At 41.8% G+C, this 18,241-nt stretch overlaps 3 protein-coding genes across 7 annotated transcripts in view; 2 read left to right on the top strand and 1 right to left on the bottom strand.

Moving 5' to 3' along the window:
- Window positions 1–14,851, bottom strand: part of Exd (PBX homeobox extradenticle) — a 41,349-nt gene extending 26,498 nt beyond the window's left edge. For 2 of the 5 annotated variants that reach the window (XM_072000547.1, XM_072000548.1), the window contains exons 1-2: window positions 12,988–14,851; window positions 12,256–12,329 (exon numbers count right to left, since the gene is read on the bottom strand). In XM_072000547.1, coding sequence (XP_071856648.1) covers window positions 12,256–12,329; window positions 12,988–13,220 — 307 coding nt within the window. In that variant the 5' untranslated portion in view covers window positions 13,221–14,851. The remainder of the gene's footprint in view (window positions 1–12,255; window positions 12,330–12,987) is intronic. The other 3 variants (XM_072000545.1, XM_072000546.1, XM_072000550.1) reach the window with 2 other exon arrangements.
- Window positions 14,852–15,114: 263 nt separating this feature from the next.
- Window positions 15,115–16,473, top strand: LOC139985809 (uncharacterized). Its single transcript, XM_072000551.1, has one exon. The coding sequence runs from the start codon at window positions 15,422–15,424 to the stop codon at window positions 16,418–16,420; it is 999 nt and encodes a 332-aa protein (XP_071856652.1). The 5' UTR covers window positions 15,115–15,421; the 3' UTR covers window positions 16,421–16,473.
- A 228-nt stretch (window positions 16,474–16,701) lies between these two features.
- Window positions 16,702–18,138, top strand: Surf6 (Surfeit locus protein 6). Its single transcript, XM_072000552.1, has 4 exons — window positions 16,702–16,914; window positions 16,992–17,045; window positions 17,112–17,605; window positions 17,699–18,138. Exons 1-4 carry the CDS (start codon window positions 16,797–16,799, stop codon window positions 17,918–17,920), a joined length of 888 nt encoding a protein of 295 aa, XP_071856653.1. The 5' UTR covers window positions 16,702–16,796; the 3' UTR covers window positions 17,921–18,138.
- The last annotated feature ends 103 nt before the right edge of the window (window positions 18,139–18,241 follow it).

Below are 18,241 nucleotides of genomic sequence, written 5' to 3'. Positions count from 1 at the left end.
AAGAAAAACTAAGGGGTTAATTAGATGGAATAAACGTGCGTCGATTGTAGTAGATACGCGTATCCAGCCACAACTCGTTTCTGCCTCGATACCGAATCGTTCGCTACGTCCCATGAATTTCGCATTAAAATCTGCTCGTTTCTCCTAGAAGCGTATATTTGTTATTTCCTGGCTGGAAAAATCCTGCTGAGCCGCGGAGTATTTCCTTTCGAGTTCTCGTTCGGAGACCGGAGAAAGAGAGGGAGAGAATGTTTCCTCCGTCGTTCCTTTTTCAAAGGGTGGGGGCGAACAGCACATCGAGCAGAAGGAGAGAGAGGGCTAGCTGGCTGGTACGCGAGAGGAGGACGAGAGGCGACAGGGGTAGACCGACGTTCCTGGGGGTGGAGGCGCAAGAGGCAACGTGGCGTATTGATCGAGTGGCTCTCGCGTCGACCACCACCGCTTTCGAGCCACCCGGTATAGGCGAGCGTCTGCGTTCGTGTTCCTAGACGAGGATTCGTGCGTGTGTCGCAACGTCGTTCAAATGCATGCTCGTGCACCACACTGTCAAGCTATTGTTTATGTAGCCACCATAGTCACAGGGTGATTCAAAAATTAGATTTTATCGCATCTCGATTCCCAGACATTTTCACGTACAGCGAGCAAAAGATATTCGAATTGTACGCGTTGCGAATGTGAAATAACTTATCAACGAAATATATTTACGCTCTGTATCGTGTTTTTATTTGAACAAAGTCGACGACGATATCTTCGAGATTTCGTTTACGATACGATGCGATCCGATACGATATCTGTCCTTGTTATTAACGTATATTTAGTCCCTCGACTATATTCTCAACATCGAAGACGAATAACCCTTTGGTATTTTAATTACAAAAGATCGACTCGAGAATCGCAACTCTGGGAAAACGTTACTCGACGAGACAACGAGGCCCCCCATCAACTTCATTGCCGGTACGATCGATCGCGCCTTCGGGAATCGACGATACCTCTCTAAACGTATCTTTGACGTTTGTCAACTCCAGAATCAGCATATACGCTGCTGTATACACGGATATACGTGGATTCAGGCGCGTAACCGCGGTGCACCAAACTGTACACGAGCGTGCTTCGTGTGGGGAGGACAAGAGGCGCAATGGTCAGAAAATAACTCAGTCGCGGCGTTCCCATGTACACGGCCGTACGTGTGCGTGTCGAGGTTGCGAGCGTTGAAAACACCATGATCTATGGTGTGTGCATCGTACGAATAACGCGGTGATACTTGTTGGCCTGGAAAATCTGCGAAGCGCATTCGCACGATCGGGCAGAGTTTTGCAAATACATCGGCTCGCCTTAGTAACGGTGTAACGCGTTTCGATAACGTATTTAAAGATTTTTAATTACCGAAAGAATTAGTCCGTAGCGTTATGATACGCGACGTACAGAGTGAGGTTCAATTTTGTAATGGAAATGTTATTAGCAATAAAACGCTAACGTTGTAGCGTCTGTAAACTTTGTTTGTAATCGGAGGATCGATTCTATCAAACAGATCGAACACTCTGCAGAGAGGACTGGAATTTAACGTTCCGCGAAAGTTATCCAAATCGTTTAAAAATTCAAAGTTGAATTCAACGAACCAGTTTAGATTCTAACGCATTTCGTTCATTCCCATACGCGTTCTCTCGTTAACTCGAGCAAATAAAGAAATCGGATTACACAGGCAGAGCGCGGTGTGCACGATTTTTACGATAAGTTTTATAACTGGTAAAATCGTAAAACCTGAACTCTTCGGTAGGTTCTGAAATTTTCCACGTAGACGACCAGTATCTGTTTTCGCGGATGGACAGGATACGGAGACTTTGGCGTTTCATTTTCATGCCGGTGGCTCCCGTGGGCGTCATAAACGCACGCCTCGCGTCTGTGCATCACCATTGGAAAAACTACCCTCACCTTTTCGTTTCTCGCACCGATTCGGTTTCCAACTAACGAGACGAACCCTCGCCTCTTACGCGTCAAACACCGAAGACCCACGCTAAACGTATCGATGATAAAAACTTCGCCCCGAGGGACAATCTCGTTATCCTCGCCATCTATAAACTATCGCGAAACTTTTCTCTCGAAACTCGTTTCGTCCGGCAAGAATTAAAAAGCGACCAAAAGATTGTTGGCTACGAGGGCCCGTCTCGTAACTTTCGCTCAATTACCAAAGTACATTTGGACGGAACACCGCTTGAAAAATGTTAACGTTTTATGAAACAAGATTCTTGAAGGCGGTACGCGCCTCTGTTTGCGAATTCTTTCCGATTATTGTACGAGTAGGAAGGAAAAAATCGGATAATACGGTCCTTCGTGGAAGCTCTAATGGAGCCATAGAGATCAGGCATGGCTTCTAGAGGGACTAGAGAGGGTAATCCGTCCCTGAGGAAGGGTGGACCGACGCCACTGTCGGCTCAGCTTCATCCCCGCCAGCCGTTCATCGAAGCCACCCCCCCCCCTCCCCGGGTAAGGCGTTCGATATCAAATCGTCGAAAAACCATTGTGAAGGTATCGAGGTCGAAACCATTGCTACGAAATACGTTAATCCATGGAATCTCACAGCCGAACAATTTTTCAATTTAGCCTGCCCATATCGATTAACCGCGATGGAAACGATAACCTTACCGTCGTTGGTCGGTAGCAACGATCAATTTAATTCTTATCCAATTACTTCCGAACGGTTACCTCGTTGAACAAACCTTTTGCAATTGCAGCCGAAAGGGGCGTGATTACGGCAAAGAGGAAAAATTCGCGTTCGTCGGGAGAAGTGCGCGTAGAGCTACGATATTAAAAATTTGTGTGCTAAGCGAAAAGACGTGGACGAGGATACGTGTCTACACGCACGCAGGTAGAAGCGTCGCGCACGTAAACGCAACCCTCTTTTGCGGTTGCAGAGACATTTTTCTCGTGGCATCCCTGTACATGCATAATGCATGCAGCCAGGATGCCGCAGACTCTTTACGCGTCGAGAATTCGAAATCGTTCGTCGCGAAAATTCTCGCTGTGGGAGAGAGTTCCCGTTGACTCCTGTAACGACTGGCTTTGCCGTCGGATCAACGAAACAACGTATTCCTCGTATCTTTGAATTACCTACGAAACACAGTTTTAATACAAATAATAAAACGAAATATATAGCCTTTGACTAAAATTTCATGAAATTTTCTACGTCCACGATACTAACGTCCTTCGCCGTTTGAGTAGAAGAGATAATGCAGCGTCTTTTATCGAAGATTTGTACCGCGCTCGGCGCATTAACCGATATCAAATATTTTCACTTTCTTTTCGCGCAATTTTTATGGAACGTCTATCCTGGCAGATAAAATCAGTGACTCCTGCGATCGCGTTATGCTATCGTGGTTTTCGCGCGTTGCGATACAGATAGAAAATCAGTTGCGATAGGAGCGAGGAATTAAAGCAGGGCCGTGATACGAGAACGGGGAGCCCCGTACGCTGGAAACGTCATATTCACGGCTGCCGTTTCTGTACCAGACACACGGGACCTGTTGCTGTCGAGTTTACGGTGTTTTTACGAGCGACGTTACAGCCACCCCTGAGTACGGGGGCTGAACACACCCTCCCCGCAGAAACGATATCCCTCTTCTCATTGCTAGTACCTCTATGCGATAGCTAGAACTGGAGAAAGGGAGGAATAGAAACCGAAACGACTATCCGTTTATCTCTTCCCTTACAACTTTCTCTCTCCTGTTCGATCGAAACAAACGACTGGACGAATAATCGCTCGGACGAATCCTCGCTCGACCACGAGGTCACAATCGCGTGTTAATCAAAGATCGTGCGTAGATTACCAACTACGATACACAATATGCTTCGTATATGGTATATTTTTCGAGTCAGCGGCGATATGGAAATTCCGGGCGTACTTTTAGCCTAAATTCGTCTGGTCTCGGGCGATTTCTCGAAGGAGATCAAACTCGCGAGCAATTGAGTCACGTCGACGCGACGCGACGCGACGCGACGGCACGAAATTTCGTTGCGACGGTCTTCTCAAGGCGAGAAAAGTCGAAGGGGAGAGAGATTCGGTGCGGCTGACTTCCGACGAGACAGTGCCGCGTATATGGAGGGTCGGTAGAAACAAGCGATAAGTTTAGCGAGAGTTGAGAAAGTTTCTGGTCGTTGCCGGCACTGGCTACGAAACTTTCCAACTACCGAGTTTTGTCTCGCGCAATTAGAAGTTCCCTGTATTATTCATAGCTAACGTTGCTCTTCCTCGTTCCACGGTTACTCCTCCTTCCTCTGTCTAAGCTTCTTCTTGCCGTTCCGCTTTCGCCCGATTCTCTTTCGGCATGGCAGCTCGGCACTGGATGTCCCGACCGCTTCTTCGTAACGCGCAAAACTCAAAGACAACCACGAAGAGGCGCAAGTCGCGCACGGTTCATGAATTTTAATGAAATCTCCGGCCAGAGATGGAAGCTCTTTCGTGTTTCTCCCTGTCCTCTCTTCCACGCTCCTCTCTCTTTTTCTCTTTTATTCGCGCGAATACACGCGCGCCTGTTGGTGCTTCTCGTCCTGATCTATGCTCTTTACGTGCTGCTCGATATTCGTCGCAGCATAGCGCCAGCCAGCCCGCCTCCTTTCGCAACTATTTCGCGAGCGTGCGGCTCGCGAACGAACTGGCGAGAGCTCGTATCCGCTTGTATTCCCATCTCGGGCATTAGTGGAATTCAAAGCATCGAAATTCTAATCGCATCCGCGAACCGCGTATTACCAAAACCTATCTGACATCCATAACGTTAACGAGATAACGTACGCTCGGCTTACGTCGCAAAACAACCGCGAATATTCGAGAATTGGCGAACCGCAGCGCCAAACGTTCTCGATAGAGCGACGCTGTGTGTCTCGGTAACTTGCAACGATCGGCTAAACGTCGTGTTCTCGTACGATCGCGCGCGAAGCCTCGCAATAACACCGCTCGAACGTTGGCCGATCGATCGATTAATGACAAAGCAACGTGCACGCGATAGAACGTAGTATTATAGTCGCGCCGAAGCTTCTCTCCTATACACGGCAGCAATTCATCTCGCGATAAAATTATCCTGATACGCTTTTCCAACGAAAGACGTACGACGTTTCGCTCAAGGACGAGCTGTCACTCTCTTGTCATCTTGCGCTGCGACGGAATTGAAATGGAATTAAATTAACGATAACAGTGGCGGCTGTATGTACGGCACGTAATAAAGTACGTGTACGAGCGCACAGCCTCTACTTGTCGTGCTACAGACTAGAGTAGAAGCTCGGCATCGCGTGTCTTGGATTCTCTCCGTCGAAACAAGACACAATGATACTTATTTCGTGTCGAGAAACACGCGGTTATTGTTATTCCCGAGGGTGGAATGCCATTCGCCCGTCACCTTGCGCGTCTAACCCCTCGAACTAGGCGTCGAGGCGATGCGAGTGCACGATTCTGTTGCAAATACGAAGAAATCGTTCACTTCTCTATAATACTCGTTACCCGAATCACTGGAGATTAATTAGAACGGGAACGAATCGGTAATGAGAAAATATGGTTAAACGAGAAAAGACTGGAGCGAAGAAACCGGCGACCGGTAAAGAGAAACTGATTAGAATTCGAAGAACGAGAAGGCGACGAATCGAAGAAAAAAGGGCAAGGTTATATTCCATCGGGAACGAAAAGGGCCTAACGATCCACGGTACGAGCTTCTCTTCGCCCCATGCAATCTCCATAGAATTACCATACGATTAAGAGAATACCGACCTCCGGTGTACGTACACTGGAGCCAACATTAGCCCTTGAGAGTCTTCCAATTAGCCTCTCGAAAGATCGTTCGTCTCTTGTCTATATAGATCGCGCCAGAGTTACCGTAGAGGACATAAGACGTCGGATATATGCCAGCCAGATAATCAGGATACACCAGGATACGCCAGGATACGGGATAAGAGGCGTAAAAAGTTAGATACCAACACGAAAGGTCGTGTTTTTTATAAGAACGAATGCGATTGTTTCTTCGCATCGTTGCAAGCGTTACAACGTACGTACACATGTATAAAAATATGCACGATGCAGAGAAATCGAAGGTGTACGGTCGCTATCGTTGTCAGATTGTCTTATCGAAAAAGGTGAGTCGTAAAGGGGCGTACTATACCCTTTGGATTAATAATCAGCGACAATAGCCAGGATTCCGTACCTAGTGGAAACGCGTGTGGGCCAGGGTGACGTGCACACGCAGGCGCGTGTAAAACACGTGAGAGCACGTACACGCTAGCAGAAAGGAGTATATTGCGTGGCGGACATGGCGGTACTCCCGGTGTGTTCTCCTTCTTTCTTTCCCCGTCTTTCTCTCTGTCTTTCGGTTTACGAGCTTATTTTACTGGATTTTTATGATATAACGTACCCGCACCTAGCTCGAGCCCGAAGTTTATAGGTTTGCGAGATTTTATCGTGGCGTAACGTATGGTTTGTTAAATCGACCCCCTGCGCAACACACGCGTGCCCGCCGATTCATATACAAGCACACTCGGAACACGCACGATGAATTCCGCAAAGGGGCCTCTCGCCGGTAGATATTTATCGCGCGGTACGACGACCCAAGTGGATCGCTTGTTTATTTTTCCAAACCCTTTCGCGTTTTTCGTTTTCCGGCTCGAACGCCAGAACTCTCTAGAACCGTACACGACCGTCGTGCTGAAAATCATCGGACCAAGCTTACGATTAGCAATGGTATAGCAAAATTTGCGAACAACGATACGTCGATAGCGGAGTTACCGCTTCCTAACGCGATAAAACCGAGTCGTACCGAGTAATTATACGGGGCGAATTACGTACGCGTGTATTGCCGCGCGAATACTTTTACGCGCTGGCACAATACGTTAATTGTACATTCAGCGACGTATTGCAAGATCGGGATCGCTATCGATCGGATTGCAAAAGGGTGAAGGGAGATACTTTTGCGAGGGCGATGACCATAACGACGACTTCCGGTCAGTAACTCCGCGCAATTAAAGCGACTTAAGTGCAATTCCGTTAACGGGACAGCCAGTACAACTGTCGTGTACGACTTGACAGCACAATGCCTATTCGCTCTCTTGGATTTTCTTTTGTTCTCTCGGTATCGTTACTCGCGTGTACGCGACTCGCTACGTGTCTTCCTCCTACTTTTTCCATCGCGTTTCCCAACCAAATCCAAGCTCACGCACTCGAATCCGTGACGTTTTGCTCGTAACCGAACATATGGTTGCTCCAAAAATACCAACGATGCAAGGTTATCTCGGTGCCGCGGGTATTTTTGGATTTTCCCTCTTCACCGATGTTCCACTTGTTTTCCGAACAAAATCGCCTACGTCAAGCCTCGTTAACAAATACGCGTGTATCTTATCTACGACCAAGCATTACGGTAACATTATTGCTTGATAATGCAATAAGCTTTTATCTTCGCCTATAAATATGCGACGTAGTGCAGAATGTTTCATGCAATTTCCTCCATTTACAACCTGTGCCCGAATACTTCCTTTTCTTTTCTTTAACGTACTTCCTTTTCGAACAAACTGATTATCGCTTAACAAGCCTACCGATAAAGAAACAATCGTCTATTGCAAGCTTAACCTTAAAATCGCATTAGCTTCATTTTCGCCTATACCTGACGTGAAATTTCAATGTAACAAATTGGACTCTTGGATTCTTCGAACAAAGAGAAACATCGAACGAATACGAAAGCTTTCCCCGTAGCAACAGGAACCATCGCAAACAGTCTTCATAATAAGTAAAAGCTCTCACCTCGACGTTCATGAGTAAATATACCGAAGCTTGGTGCAACCTTAAAAACTTTTCGTAATAAATCAGTGCACAATACGACAGGCTGGAATCGGACAAATCTCGTTAGTCGGGTCGAAGAAGTTTGTGCCCGAGAGAAAGAGAGAAAGAGAGGGCGAGAGCGAGAGAGCAGAAAGGCCGGTTCACCTTGGTTGCTGGAGCCCATCTGCATGCGGGGACCACGGATGAAGAAGAGGGAGAAGAAAAGGACAAACGAAAGAGAAGAGGAGGAGGAAGAAGAAGAAAAGGAAATCGAAGCTAGGGGAACGACATTCCAACCGGGGTCGGCATGAGAAGCGTCATCTCTTGGAAAACCGACGCTATCTTTCTATATTTCGCCAACTATGGGACCAACGACCAAATCTCGTCGATCGAAACACAACCGATTCCGCCGATTTATTTAATCCTTCTGCGAGATAATCGATACCTCCGTACGTTTTCAGGAAGACAGCAAAAATCTGAACGAAACGGACGATGAAACTAATTAGAGAGTCAGTCTGTCTGTTCCGCTCCCTGGAAAATTTCTCCGTTCGAATTACAAAACGGATTGCGATCGGATAACAGAAATCGCGCAAACGCGGGAATATTTTAATCCCGATCCGCGATATAACTTCCGTAAATCAGATTACAGGGAATAACGCGTTAAATCATAATGTACGACGCATATTACGTCAAACGAGTAAATTACGTACGTTATTAATTCTTCAAATGCGATGCTTCGTTTAGCGGCTGTCTCTGTTTGACGAAGAACATTACGAATCGTTAATACGAACGCTGATAATCGTAATAAATCGCAACCGTATCGGGATAGAAAAGATTTCAATCTTATCTTGAGAAACTTGGAATCAATCTTTCAGCAAATACGATAGCCGGAAGATTAGGAGAATTTTTACCAGATACACGGGCGTAATAAAGGGAAAAATGTAAATACAACAAATTTTCATGCGCAAGAGAAAAAGAGAACTATGCTTAAATCAACATAGCATAGCGTGTAGAATCGCGTGAGACAAACAAATACGCGAAACGTTGCGCAAGCCTTAATTAAAGTGCGCGCTGTCTAATTAACGTACAACATACAGTTTACTCTTATCAGAACACGATGTTCATTAGGAAAATTGTAGAGTGGCCCGTTAAATTGCTTTTCGAACCTATCGATAGAATTGAATACGCATATTGCCACTGTGTAAAGCTTCGCTTGTATCGCGTTAAGAAGTTAATAATTGAACGGCTATCTTTTACCATTAAACCATTCGTACGTACATAAAGGAAAATATCTTTATTCGTAGAGAGAAGATTCGCGACCACCAATGAGAAAACTTGAAAACGACTGATTCGTGAAAATCTACACGGTTTCGTCAATCGTAGAGACAATCGTACAGTAAGTATTTTGCAGGAACAGTGAAACTCTGGCCCAAAGATGGTCTTGCGAAAACACTTAAAGCATGGCTGTGTGAAATAAAAGCGAATTACTACTGGAAAGCGTCCAAATTGAATATGGATTTTTAATTGTTACGAGAAAACGCGACCGCGACAGCGTCGTTTCAGAAATACGGAGAATCGAGAGTAACGCGGTGCCGCGCTTCGATACGACGCAGTCTCCGTGTCGGTTTAATTAAATGACGATAAATCGAAAGAGATAGGGAAAGAGTTGACAGCGAGACAGGGGTGGTAGAGAGAGGCAGAGCTGCATAACCGATTGCAGTCAAGTTGTATTTCCAAACTCGCGTACGTTACGCGCGCTGACAAACAATAAATAAAGTTGACCGCCAATCGGACAACCAAGCTAGCAATCGATAGCGACCGGTCTTTGATTAATTACACGGCCACACGCCACCGTTCGTAGGAATTAACTATTTGCTATTTTGAAATTTAGCCCGATATAATAGGACGTAGGTAGAATGATTTGTCGACCGATTCATCGTTCGCATTTCATTTTACGCGATACCTTCGTTCCAATCGTATTACAAATTTGACACAAAAGAGTGGAAGCATTTTTTAAAAGGACTTCGCCCTCCTAAAGTACTGTATCTCTCGCGTTGGATTCACGTCGATAGCGGCGAGAATATTTTTAGGTGGCAACGGTATGTGGCGTCGACGATTATACCACCGCTGTGAGGAACTATCCGAAGAAAAGGTCTCTGAACGTGGAAGAAGAAGAAAAAACGGATCAGACGTTGGTAGAAAGACAGGTTTGAGAAATCCCGCGGATTTTCAGCTCCCTCTCCTGTTTCTCCCTCCACTCTGTATCTTTCTCTTTCTGCTACCCTTCGGGATCTTCGTACGCCCCATGGGAAATCGGCCTAAACGGAGTCGTCCAAAACAGGTTTTCAAAGATCTCCACGTTTCGAAGAATAGCTATTTCGGATGACCGTGACAAATCGTTACTACGAGACTAACGCAACGAAACTATGAGTCACGGTACCAGATATTCAAATGAACATAAACCATTAAAAACAATATAGTCCATTCTCAGCCGGTCAGAGAGAGACAGAGAGAGAGAGAGAGATAGAAACGATTCATTTTCTGTTTCGATGAGCCAAGCGTTTGTAGTAGGTGAAAAGACAGGGGAAAGATCGAATCGGTCGGCGACTACAATAACAATCGAATGTAACATTGGTAATGTCGGTACAAGCTGGTACGACGTTTATCAGTTGTGGATAAAAGAGAGAGAAAAAATATCGAATGGGGAGAAATCTGAGTTGGTACGGTCCTGATCCGAAGTTATCCGAGCTCCGCGAGAGAGCCGATTATATTAAATGGCTGGTAAAACGGTCTGCTTAACATAGCGTTTATCTGCTCCTCTTGGTTTTAGTACTTTTTCACTGCCTCGTCAGCCATTGCCCATAAACTCTACTACAAGCCTTGCCTCTTTTTCTCTCTTCATCCCCTGTCGCTCGCTCTCCGCTACCCCGTACATTTTTCTCTGTACCTTCGTCTGACCTACGCGTACATGCGCAACCATGTGTCTGCGCGAGAACACGCGTGTATACTTAGCACGACTCATAAAGAATATAGAACCATTAAAACGACTCATCCTCTTGAGTGTGCTCATCATACTTTGACGCCTTTTTTGTTTACATAAATCCTCTTTACGCTCTCGACTCTGTTTCACGTTCTATATCAGCCATCGAAAGAGTTCTTTCATGAATGTAATTAAGAATGGCCATTCAAGCCTGGCCGAAAGTTTTGCCGAACGTTTTTCTAGACAATTGTACTGCTGTTACGGGATAATCGCGTAGAACGTAACGTTTGATTCCTATGTTCAAAGAAAACATTCGTAAAAAATGCAAACGGCCGATACGTAATCAATAATTACGACAACCTTGAATTTTTAATCATGCGCCTACAATACGATAGAAACATACGTGGCGTCCGTTTCTTTCTCAACGAACGGAACCACGATCGAACGATTTCTACTTCTTACGAAATGTTAGGAATAAATCGAGAGATAACCAACCCTGTAGAAATTTGATCAACGACCACGTGCTTTTTAACCCATAGAACGGGCATCGTTTCGCAACGAAGAGCAGCGTGCCTTTTCCCAATCTTATCAAAGAAACGTATATAACGGGCGCCGTACGTGGAATGTCGTCGATGTCCAACCCTCCACCGGCACAATACCACCCTCGCCGCGAGAAAGGAGAAAACTAGCGAGCCGCTCGAAAAAGGGAGAAACGAGAGAGAGAAAATAGAAAAAGAGAGTGTGTAGAGATATACACATATACTTACAGCGGAACGACGTGAAAGAGGGTGGCTTAGCACGAGGGGCGTGGTGGCCCCACCACCTCCATCAAACGACCAGGCAGAAACTACTTTTGGGGTAGCCGACCCACACACCTCCTTCTCCGATCCATCCCTCCCCCTCGGTTCCTACCCATCCTACGAAGCAGTTCGAGCCAAGCCAGCCACCCCTCGCACCCCAAAAATAATTGCGCGTTTCGTGGTCTCTTGATCCGCGCGTAAAAGTAATCCAAACATCGCATAAAAATTATGTTTACGAGTTTCGAATGGGCGCAGGGGTCGACCCTGCAGGGTAGACGACACTGCACTGCACGCCGAAAACATATCAACAGTCTCTCTCCTCTCGCCTAGATAGGGATCTCTTTCTAGGAATTTCTCGGATTGTTTAGAACTCGCATGTGAACCACCGGAGCGACCGCGCGAGTTACGAGGTGATCTTCCGCACTTTTATGGAGTGTTCTCTTATCTTAGTGGCGTACATTTAATCGGAAATTATTTACTGCGATTTTCGATACACTAATTACTAATATTAGCGATTGGTAATATAGAACCGGATTTTCTTGTATTATTTAAAACTATCTGCGAGAATAACAATAACTGTGATCTTTAAGGTTTATCGGTAAAGCAATATTTATCAGCGTTATTTGCTTCCTTGCAAGAAACTACATCAATTAACAACAACAAAATTAAAGATAATAGATAGTAAAACTCACCTGTTTTCTCTTTGATTTCACACAGGACTGAAAACAAGGCTGGCTTCATTCTGTGACAGTTTAATGTATGTTTTCTGAAAGAAAGAATATAAATTATTAATTGCGTGATATAAATTAAATATCGAGTAATTGGCAAAAAATTTATATCGTGTGATATCGTTCGTTATAAAGAAATACGAGTCTAAAATTGAAATAACATTACGTATGCGTGACATAGTTGAACATAATAGATATAAACATTTTGGTAAACTTGTATAATCGTGCAAGTACCAATAGTGCGAAGATAACCGTCTTATCGCGTATTCGAACGCCTATATATAACTTACTGTTGTAACTTGTCATTACCAGTATATCTACTATATTCGTTACTTAACAGTTTGCACTTAACAGTTACCAAGCTATAAAATGATAAAAAGACATCATAAGAATAATATTTACTCTCTTCGACCGAAATCCTAACATAAAACATTATAAAGCGATGAACATAACCTGCATTTATCGTTATTTGATACGTTTACTACATGTTTTAACAGCTAATAAAAAAATTCTAGAGTAATTGATTTCAATGTAATGTTGTAAAAGAACCATTAAAAAAGAAAAGGAAAAGAAAAGGAGCATGTCAGATAAGTAAATGAAATACTGCGAGAAAATTGATGCAAGAATTATTAAGGTAATGATGCATCTTAGAAGTATTAAAAAATGGCGGCTGATCGGATCACGAGTGGGACCAACCTCGCTTGCGCCTCGTCCAAGCTTTGATCAGTGATGTTCATAATTTGTTGGAGAATTTCACTGATGTCCTGTTTTCTAGCCTCAACGGCTTGATCCGGACCTTGTGTCGCAGTTCCATCCACAGGCCCCATACTACCGTATCCGGTAGTATTTTGGGCCCCTTGACCCTGGTTTCCTCCCATCAAACCAACACCTGATCCGCCGTGTTGCAGCATCCTGCCAGTTTCATCCATCAACTATAGACTGCAGCACTAAGAATATTATTCGCTTCTTTCCGCCTTTTTTCTTTTTTATCTTTTTTCCTTTTTCTCTTTCCTGTAGCAAGAGTAAATTTCGTTCACACAACACTCGCGGATGTAAGTATATCGTATACCAGGTGTCGCAGAAAAACACGACTGTACAAACAACCGTCCCGCTCTTTCACTTTATGACGACTCCTGTATCTCGAGGAAAATATGTTTCACGCACGTGCTCTATCTTTCTCTCTCACACTCGTGCGACACTTCATATGGAAGCCCGAGCAGGCATGCACTTGCAAAAATAGAATTTTTCATGAATAATGTACCAAATTTCTTGAGAATACGAAGAAATCTATGAGAATGAGAGATCCCCGTAATGCGCCGTACGGTTGGCTTGGAGGTTATGCCGCCGTGGCCTTTGTCTCTTACGTATCGTTTGGCGTTTTAACTTGTTCTTGCTCCTCTTTCCCGGTCGCTCTCTTGCTCTTTCTCTTTTTCTCTCTTGGTTATTCGTTCGCTTGCTCGCTCTTTCGCTTTTCTTTTTTCTCTCTTTTCTTGCTGTATCTATCCTTCTCTTTCGATGCCCTTCGGTATCCTTTTTACTTCTATTCCCCCCTCACTCGCTCTCTCTCTCTCTATCTCTATCTCTCTCTCTATCTCTCTTTCTTTGTTTCTTTTTTCACTAATATATATTTCCTTGCTGATCCAAGAACACTCACGTTGCGTCTAGTAATCGGTTTCTAGTTTGCTATACACACTATAGAGTTGATGAAAATGGTGCCTTCGGCAGCTTTAAACTTGACGGATTGTCGGATTTTACGTATACGCGGTTATGTCGACGGTCGGCGTCGCGCCCGGTCCGCACTCTCCTTTCACTCGTTCTTTCCTCTGCTCAGTAAGGATACTCGTACAAGCTGAGGAAAATCGGCGTTCTTCGAGCCATCCGCGCACGGACGTCACACACCAACTCTCCGCCTTACAAGGCAACGCGCGGACCGACCGTTTCTGTCGCTCTTTTCACTCTTCTCGGCCGTGAGCGACTGCTACGCTCCTGAAGCACGCGCGTGTTCGTGTGTTGGTGTATGCACCAAGCCTTGGTGTGCGTACGTGCATGCGCCAATCGGCGGCCATAATAGCCGCCTCGACCAATCAGAATGGCTGATTCATTTCCTTCTTTCTTCGTTTAAAGCGGTTCATTCGCTCGCTCTCCCATGTTATTGTCCGCGTGCGCATCCACTTTATTTATGATGCGATTTCGCCGCTTTTCCTAATCCCGTTCCCTTAACCTGTATCCGTCAACTTCGAATTTTCCCCAAATTGCATAAAGCTACCTCGAAACTGATCCTTCCAGACACTGTTTGTTACATCGGAGATAGAAGCTTTCGTAAAACAACCTCCTTTACCTTGTATTCCAGGAGGCGCAAACTCCGCCCATTCCTTCAATTTCTTTTCTTTTTTTTTTTTTCCGATCACCACTAATGTTCAATCGTAAACGTTTGCGCCATTATTATGTAAAATTTAACCAAAAAGATTGAACAAAGCCAAATATTTGATGGTACTTTTGCCTTGTTGAATGCCGTATAAATAAAACTAAGGTACCTACTTCGTATACTTGGGAAATGTAAATTATGTGAACGACATGCGCAAGTCCATCGTACAACATGGCTACGTGATCAGCCATTTTTATAACGCGGGAAAACTCGAATGCTCAATTATAATATTTATTTAGCGACTGTTGAGTTAAATTATTTCAACCTGAATATTGAAATGTAAAAGACAAACGTTTCATAATATTATTTGATAAATGCGTCTAAACATATCAGTATGTATGATTTATTATCTTAACGTTCGAACATATTATATGCTGTTTGTACAGGACGTTCGAGGTATATATATATATATTTAGGACTTTTTTTGCCCAAGTTATAAGTTACTCGATATTTTGAATTTCAAGGCTTATAAACGATACGATTGCTTTATTATATTGTGATATATTGATTTATTGACGTTGAAGTGGCTTTATTCATTGGCACTGATAACATATATTAAGGACTAATGCAATTCATTTGCATTTATAAACTCTAACGATAAGAAGCGTGTGTTGCCCGACAAAAAATAGGTTACACCTTTAAATATATTATACTTCATTAATTAAAAGTCGCTAATTGATTGATTAAACGATATTTTACATAAATATGGATAATGAAAAATATTATGACAGAAAATCAGATGGCAGCTATGTTATACATTTTCTTAATAAAAAAGGATTAAATTTGCAAGAGGTTAATAAAAGGTTTTCTGTTTTTGGCAAAGTTTTATCTGTGGATGATCATGGAAAAGCTAATGCATTATGTTTTATAAAATATGGAACAGTTGAAGATGCGATAAAATGCATTGACGGCCTTAAAAATAACAAATCTATCAAGATTTTACCACATATACATAAAGTAAACAATACTAATGGAAAGCGTTTGAGCCGTATTAATACTAGAGGGAAAATATTGCACAGTAAAAATAAAAAAGTATCTAATCAAGATTCTTCTAGATATCGTTCTGAGAAAAAAAATGTCATTAGTAATTTCTTACCAACAAAACAGTTTCAAGACACACAAACAGACTGCCAATCTGATTCTAATATACCAAAATCATTATCTAACAATAGCAACTTTAATAATGATGAAGTAGATGATAAAGACAGCGTTGATCGTCATTCTCCTAAAGAAATATCGTCTTCAAAACATATTTCAAAATTTGTAGACCTACAAACAATTGCATCAAATAGTTTAATTTCATCAGGAGTTACTAATGGAAATGTAAAAGAGTTGAAAAACATATTTGATGAAACAGAGATTCCAGCTTTGATGCCTATTGATCAAAAATATGGCAAAATACAAAATGGTAAAGCCATTCCATCATCTGCAAAAATTATTCCAGCAAAAGAAGTAATCGTAGCTAATATCAATCCAAGTTTAAGTGTACATTATATATTACATCTTTTTAAGAAGTTTAATCCAATAGCGGTATCATCTATGATACTAATATCAAAAACTGGTATATCATATTGCCATGTTTATTATGAAACATATAATGAAGCATATGCATCTATGAAAGAATTTGACATGTATCATCTACATGGAAGGAAGCTTATTGTTTTAACAACCAAAGAACTGATGAAACAGATCTCTTTATTATAAACATGTTAATTCTATTATGCATATATTATATAATAAAGTAAATATGAATGAAACCCTCCACTTTGATACTTTATTTTCCTTTTTTATTGGCCTCTATTTAGTAAATATAGTAAACTTAAAATATTTTTTTATTTATATATAAATATTATCTATTATTAGCGGTAACTACCAGCGTTTCTTGCAATATGATACGAATTAAAAAAAATGTAGAAATAAAAAGAATACCAATATTCATGAGTTTGCGCGTTTGGCTGCAATTCCTAACCTACGTGATTTTAGAGCGTTAAAAACGTGTCTGTAGTTTATGATTCTGAGACGTTTACACTCTGGTGCTAGCAGTAGTAGGAAGTAGTTACATGCGTGTGTGCTGGGAAACATGCAATTAAAAATGTCAAATCCATTTGATCAAAATGCTGTGAAGCAATTATTGCTGCAAGAAAATGAGTTTATTTCGAATATATTTTCAAAAATGCCATTGCCTATGTCTGAATTAGGTAAGAATATAAAAAATAACATAACCTTAAAGTACTCATGATTTTTGCAATTATAATAAAAATTTTCATATTATCAGTTTCAGATGACAAGAATAAATTAGTTACACACAAGAAAAAGAACATGTCAAAAGGTATTTATTCTTTGCTGTTGTTGTATATTATTTAATTTAGTTTTAAACTTCTATTTTCTATCGTAGATAATATTTTTCCAAATTTAAGTGGAAAGAAGAGGGCACAAACATTTGAGGAGTTACATGCTAAATTGGAGGGATTAAAGAATGTTAAACGATTGGGATATAAAGAAAAGCAATTAAAAAAAAATTTGAAAACCAGAATTAAAAAAATGTCAAAGAGAAAAGAACGGATAACGCAAAAGAAGCTAGTAAAAATAGAGCAAAATGGAGATACTTCATCTAACATAAAAGAAGAAGATAGTGAAGTACCAAAGGTTCCAAGACCAAAGCCTGTGTTTAATTCAGAAGGCAAAATGGTATTTAGTAAATTTGATTTTTCTGAAATTGGAACAAGAAAAAAACTGCCTAAAAAGGATACGAAAAAGATGTTGGTAGAATTGAAACAAAAAAAAGAAAAGTTAAAAGCAATGGAACAATCAGGTGAAAAAGAAAGAGCGGAAGAAATTAAAGAAAAGGATGCATGGCAGTCTGTTCTGGCAAAAGCTAGTGGTGAGAAGGTAATAAAGATATATTTAAATTTGTAAATTTTTTTTATAATTTCAGGAAAAGTAGATTTAGAATAATGGTTTATAGTTTATACTTTTCGATAGGTGAAAAATGATATAGATTTACTTAAGCGAACATTAAAAAGGAAAGAAAATAAAAAGAGACAGAGTGCTAAAAAATGGGAGTCTAGGTTAGACAATGTACAGAAAGGAATTCGAGAAAAACAAGAAAAAAGACAGGATAACATTATGAAGAGAAAGAAAGAAAAAAAGATGCATAAATTAAGAAAAGCGGCTAAAAAGGGACGGATTATACCCGGATTTTAAATATAACGTAAAGGATTATAGATAAAAGACATTTATTTCTAAAACAGTTATTTTATATGTCATCCAGTTTTATTCTGCATAATTTAATTAAATCTTTATATTAAGACGAATTCAACATTTGCGTAAATTATATTCATTAATTAGATAATACTCCTTAGGACAAATTTGTACTAACTTATTGTTGATATCAGAATATAAGAGAATTGTTTTCAAACAAATCATTTTTTGTTGTTTATAATTATATTATTTACACTGATAAATGTGGAATAATATTTTACACTGACATTGCAAAAATCAATTGTAACGTGTACATGTTTGTAT

Source organism: Bombus fervidus, chromosome 3, assembly GCF_041682495.2.
Source record: "Bombus fervidus isolate BK054 chromosome 3, iyBomFerv1, whole genome shotgun sequence".
In the NCBI taxonomy this organism is placed as follows: domain Eukaryota; kingdom Metazoa; phylum Arthropoda; class Insecta; order Hymenoptera; family Apidae; genus Bombus; species Bombus fervidus.
The sequence above is the reverse complement of the archived record's forward strand: the minus strand, read 5'-3'. Positions and strand labels throughout refer to the sequence as shown.

Excerpts from the sequence above, each read along its gene's own strand:
- LOC139985809 (XM_072000551.1), top strand. The coding sequence starts at position 15,422 with ATGGATAATGAAAAATATTATGACAGAAAATCAGATGGCAGCTATGTT.
- Surf6 (XM_072000552.1), top strand. The coding sequence starts at position 16,797 with ATGCAATTAAAAATGTCAAATCCATTTGATCAAAATGCTGTGAAGCAA. Across the intron at positions 16,915-16,991 it reads ATTGCCTATGTCTGAATTAG|TTTCAGATGACAAGAATAAA; the intron begins GTAAGAATATAA and ends TCATATTATCAG. Across the intron at positions 17,046-17,111 it reads GAAAAAGAACATGTCAAAAG|ATAATATTTTTCCAAATTTA; the intron begins GTATTTATTCTT and ends TTTCTATCGTAG.